This window comes from Halichoeres trimaculatus, unplaced genomic scaffold (genome assembly GCF_033239565.1).
Source record: "Halichoeres trimaculatus isolate MK-OKI-2021-1 unplaced genomic scaffold, fHalTri1.1 fHalTri1_scaffold_21, whole genome shotgun sequence".
NCBI classification, from domain to species: Eukaryota; Metazoa; Chordata; class Actinopteri; order Labriformes; family Labridae; genus Halichoeres; species Halichoeres trimaculatus.
Genome location: NW_027437199.1, coordinates 4,185,440 through 4,189,915, shown reverse-complemented (window position 1 = coordinate 4,189,915; position 4,476 = coordinate 4,185,440). Strand labels below are relative to the sequence as shown.

At 35.4% G+C, this 4,476-nt stretch overlaps 1 protein-coding gene across 1 annotated transcript; it reads right to left on the bottom strand.

Moving 5' to 3' along the window:
• Nucleotides 1-891: 891 nt before the first annotated feature.
• ifng1 (interferon gamma 1) lies at nt 892-4,133 on the bottom strand. Its single transcript, XM_074698605.1, has 4 exons — nt 3,921-4,133; nt 2,804-2,878; nt 2,082-2,309; nt 892-1,177 (listed from the first exon to the last, which is right to left on the bottom strand). The coding sequence occupies exons 1-4, from the start codon at nt 4,038-4,040 to the stop codon at nt 1,079-1,081; spliced, it is 522 nt and encodes a 173-aa protein (XP_074554706.1). The 5' UTR covers nt 4,041-4,133; the 3' UTR covers nt 892-1,078.
• Between the last annotated feature and the right edge of the window lie 343 nt (nt 4,134-4,476).

Below are 4,476 nucleotides of genomic sequence, written 5' to 3'. Positions count from 1 at the left end.
TCTTTCTTTCTTTCTTTCTTTCTTTTCTCCTCCTGTACTATTTTGTTTATTTCATTCTGAAAATCTTTACTTTTTGCTCTTTAGCCCTTATTTTTTCTTTCTTACTTTTCATTGTATTTTCTTTTTTTTTCTTCTTTTTTTTGTCTTTTTGCTTGATTGCCATATTGACCAGAATATAATAAAAAAATAATCAAAAATAGTGTATAACAGTGGGAGGGATGGTCGTCTTCTAACTGGGGTCTAACCATCGACACATGCTGACAGTTGTCTAGAGTCACTACACGACCACAACAGCAGAGGGCGCCGGCTTTTTGTGAATCCAGTGGTCTCACAGGGGCTGCAGTGATCTGTCAATCACAGCAGAGAGAAAAGAAGTTGGGCAAGTTTTTACTTTAACGTGTTTTACTTTTCAAATCACAACTTAAACCTCGAGAAGGTATTAAATCGAAAGAGTGTCAGTCCTTGTAAGTTTAATTTGCCCACTGTGAAGCCTGTCTCTGTGTCTTTTCAGTTTCATGAAGTTTCTCTTCCTGTAACGATCATTTGTTTTTCAAACATCCTCCAGATTACTATCAGTGTGAGAAACATACTGAGTATTAGGTGTGAAAATGAGTGAAACTGACGCAGCAAGATTTTTTTTCACATCTTTTTCACCACTGAGAACCTGAAATACTCAGCGTAATGTGTCACAGTAATTTCCTCCTCTTAACAGCAGAACAAAGAGGGAGAGTAGTTTAATAAAAGAGAAGAGCAAAACAGAGCAAGTTTCATGATGCTGATTAACTTTATTCAAACAAAAGAAAGTGTCGAACACAGAATAACTTAAGTTAAATTAAACATAAATTAGTTTAAATAACCATTAACATAAATATAACTAGTTGAGTGGCTGGATTGGAGACTGAGTTTTAAATAACATTTCAAATACACCGCACTGTAAAAGTTGAACTGATGTGTTGGTTTGTGTTTACAGAAAATAACTTAACTGAACATACAGAAACAAAAAAGAACATTTTAGATCGTAGTCAAAGAAAGATGTGGAACCAGATGTTTCTCTTGACGTCCGTAATTCAGCGGATGATTAGTGGGCGGGGCCACATCGTGTGCCCATCAAATCAGCCAACTTGTAGACCTCTCCGAACGAAGCCAGAGCTTTTTTCTGGACCACAGGATCATCCACCTGCAGACAGAGAAACAAAGAGATGAAGCATGAGACAAAGCTCCTTTACAAGCATTTGTTTTGGTGTTACTTTGAAGCTACTTTGAAATAAACCTGTATGTCATCGACGTACAGGTTTATTTTTGCTTTAAAAGACTTGTCATTTCTTTTCTTTTTTCTTTTTTTTTTTTGGTTTTGAATAAAAAAAATTAGAAAATAATAAATAAATAAATAAATCAATCAATCAAAATAAGAAAAAAATAATAAATAAAATGAAATCAAATAAAAATAATGATAATTTAAAAAAAACCCTTTTCTTTTCTAACAAATGTTGGAAGCCAAAGATTAGTTTCCCTTAAATTTAAGAAAAAAAAAGTGTAAATAATAGTAATTGTCCCTTCATTTGCCTTGAAGATTACACTGCAAAACCTAAACTTCAAAATATATATTTTTTAAAATATGGCGTATCTTTTGCAGAGTCATGAATTCAGAAAATGTTGTAATGACACTGCTCACTCAACATGCAAGAGCTCTACCTTCTTCCACTGAAACAAAACTAACAAGATCTCAGAAGTTTATCAACCGCGATCTTTTATGTCATTACATTTCTGAACTGCACCACGTATGCTTTAGACTGAGGTGATGGCAAGAAGGAACAAAAAAATAAATAAATAAATAAATAACTTTCAAAAGGTTTAACCCACATGCCCAAAATTTAACACAGTTGTAGCTCTGATAATGTTTAAAGCTTGTGCCAAATTTTATAGTTGTACCTTTAAGGATTTTCTTGTAGGTGCACCTCAAATATGGCGGCAAAATAACTGCATTTTTTCAGTTGTGTTTCAGCTCCATGATACGTTTCTTTAGATTTTTCATAGATTAGATTATGCCAGAAACTAAGGAGGCTAAGTCTGCTAAACCTCACCTGAATACTGTGCAAATCACGGAGCACATCCTGTTTCTTGTGGTTCAGGTGGCTCAGGTGTCTCTTCTTCTCCTCCATCTTCTGCTGGAGCTTCAACAGGTGCTGCTTCACCTGAGGATGGCCAAGCATGGTTGGGGTCTCAAGGTCATTGCTGCGCTCCAAGATGCTGGAGAAGATCCGCTGGTAGACGTCCAGAGTGAAGTTGATGAGCTGGAAGTCTTCTTTTCTCTGGGGAGGACAGGAGGGGATGCCTGGGAGTCAGTACTCAGGGCTAAGAACAGTTTCCCTTACTTCCAATATTCTGTTTTGGTTAATGTATCTAAAAAAAAATGTTATTTAATATATATATACTTTTTAAAAAGGCCATCTTAAATTATTAGAAAAAAAAATCATCCATCAGAGATGTACTGTTGGCTTTCATAGAGGTATTATTATTATGTCATTTTTAACCATTGGGACCGGAGTTCCTCAGGGCTTAATCTTGGGTCCTCTTTCAATTTCCAACAACTTTGTTTGGAGAAATTTCTTGTTATATTGGTTTTATTTATTTTTATTTTTTGAAAGTTTTTCTTGAGAAGGAAAATGTCTCTGCTTTACTGACTCATGGGTCCACTTTTTTTTTTTTTTTTTTTTTCCAAAATTTATTTTATATTTTTGTTTTGTGATGAAAAAGGCTGTGTGTGCTTTCAAAGATCTTTCAGTAATATTAGTTGATTATTTACCAAGCAGGAGATGTTGATGCTGGTGAAGACTGATTGGAAGGGAGAGTGGTCGCTGATCCCCGAATTCTTCAGCCCCTGAAAAAGAAAAAAAACAGATTGTAAAACAAGCATTTTAAGTAATAAACATCTATCACTTTAGTAAAAATGTTAATTTGTGCAGTGCAGTTGTAGTATACATCATCCAGTACCTTTTAGTTTACTTTTCACTTTTTATAAACTTTTAGTTTGAGGTATTTCATCTTGTCTTTTTTTTTACTTTTTAATTACAGATTTCGATTTAATCTGTTTTTATTTATATTCGTAGAAAATCAAACATTTTCAACTGTGTTCTGTTTTTTTTTTTTTTTTACGCCCAATGTTACTGAAAACTCCAACCCGTCTCTTTGCAACAAAATGCAACGAAACGTATTGAACTCTAATACTTTTCCACTTGACTCTAACCTTTAAACAGAGTTTAATTAATCACAATTACTTGAGATGAATAGAAATATTTTACAACAAAAAGAGTGTATATATATTTCACCTAGAATTTGACAACTGTTATATATTTTCCTTTTCTCATTTTTTTAGAATATTGTGATATTTTTATGGAAATATTGTAAGATTTGATGCTAGTATTTAAGATACAAAGAATAAAGACTTTTCATTAATGTCTTCATATCATCACAGTAAAAAGAGAGTTTTTAGCGACTATGGTAAACAAACCCGATCATACGGACTAGTTTCATTTCATATGTTTTGTAAATCCTTTGTAGTACATCAGAACCTAAATCTCTAAATTGTCACATTCAGGAAAAAAAAAGATGTAATTTGTAGCCAAAATTAAATGAATGAAACTGAAAGCATGTGTCACTACAACAGATTCTGTGACTTTATCTAAATGTGAAACCAACTTTTCTAGGTCACAGAGGTGAGGTCTTGCTGCAGAGCGTAAACAGCACTTGATTACCTCTTTGATTAAGCATTAACTGTTTTACGCAGACTTTGATGTCAACATATGTTGTTATGGAAAACATTTCTGAGCATTTAAACTTGAATATAAGTGATGAAGGAAAAACTGACGGAAAAACTAAAGGATCAAGAACCGTTCCCTGAGGAACACCACGGTTAAACTCACCAGCTCGTTTACCACAGACTCGTAGATCTGTTCCAGGTTCTCGGTGTGGACAGGACTTCCAAATGCCAAAGCAGCTCCCAGAAAGACCAGTAGACACACTGAACCACAGCTTGAAGACATGTTGGACCACTTCGGCGCAGGTTGCGATAGATCGTAGCGTAAAAAGATCGTCTTCTGAGGAAAGCTGAAGAAGCTCTGAGTGTGATGATCTTATCACTGATGAGTCTCTCTGTTGACCTGTGGGCCTTTATATACAGCTGTCTTCATCCCTGTTTGTCTCATTGTACGTCTCTGTGCATGTGTGTGGTTGTCTGTCTGTGGTCTGTGGGCTTTCAGCAGCACCAGAAACAGCAGCATCGACAACCGTTTTCCTCTAAAAGTCTCTAAGCTGCTGCTAAAGATGCACACCGAGGAGACTCCCTGGTCAGGTTTCCATTCACTCCAATCCCTCGAACACCTACGCATGCGAATCGACTCTCCCTGGTCAGAGTGGTTGTACTGGAGAAAGACCAGTTCGTCATAATTGCCTGAGTACGCCAAGCTGATTTCAGGTTAA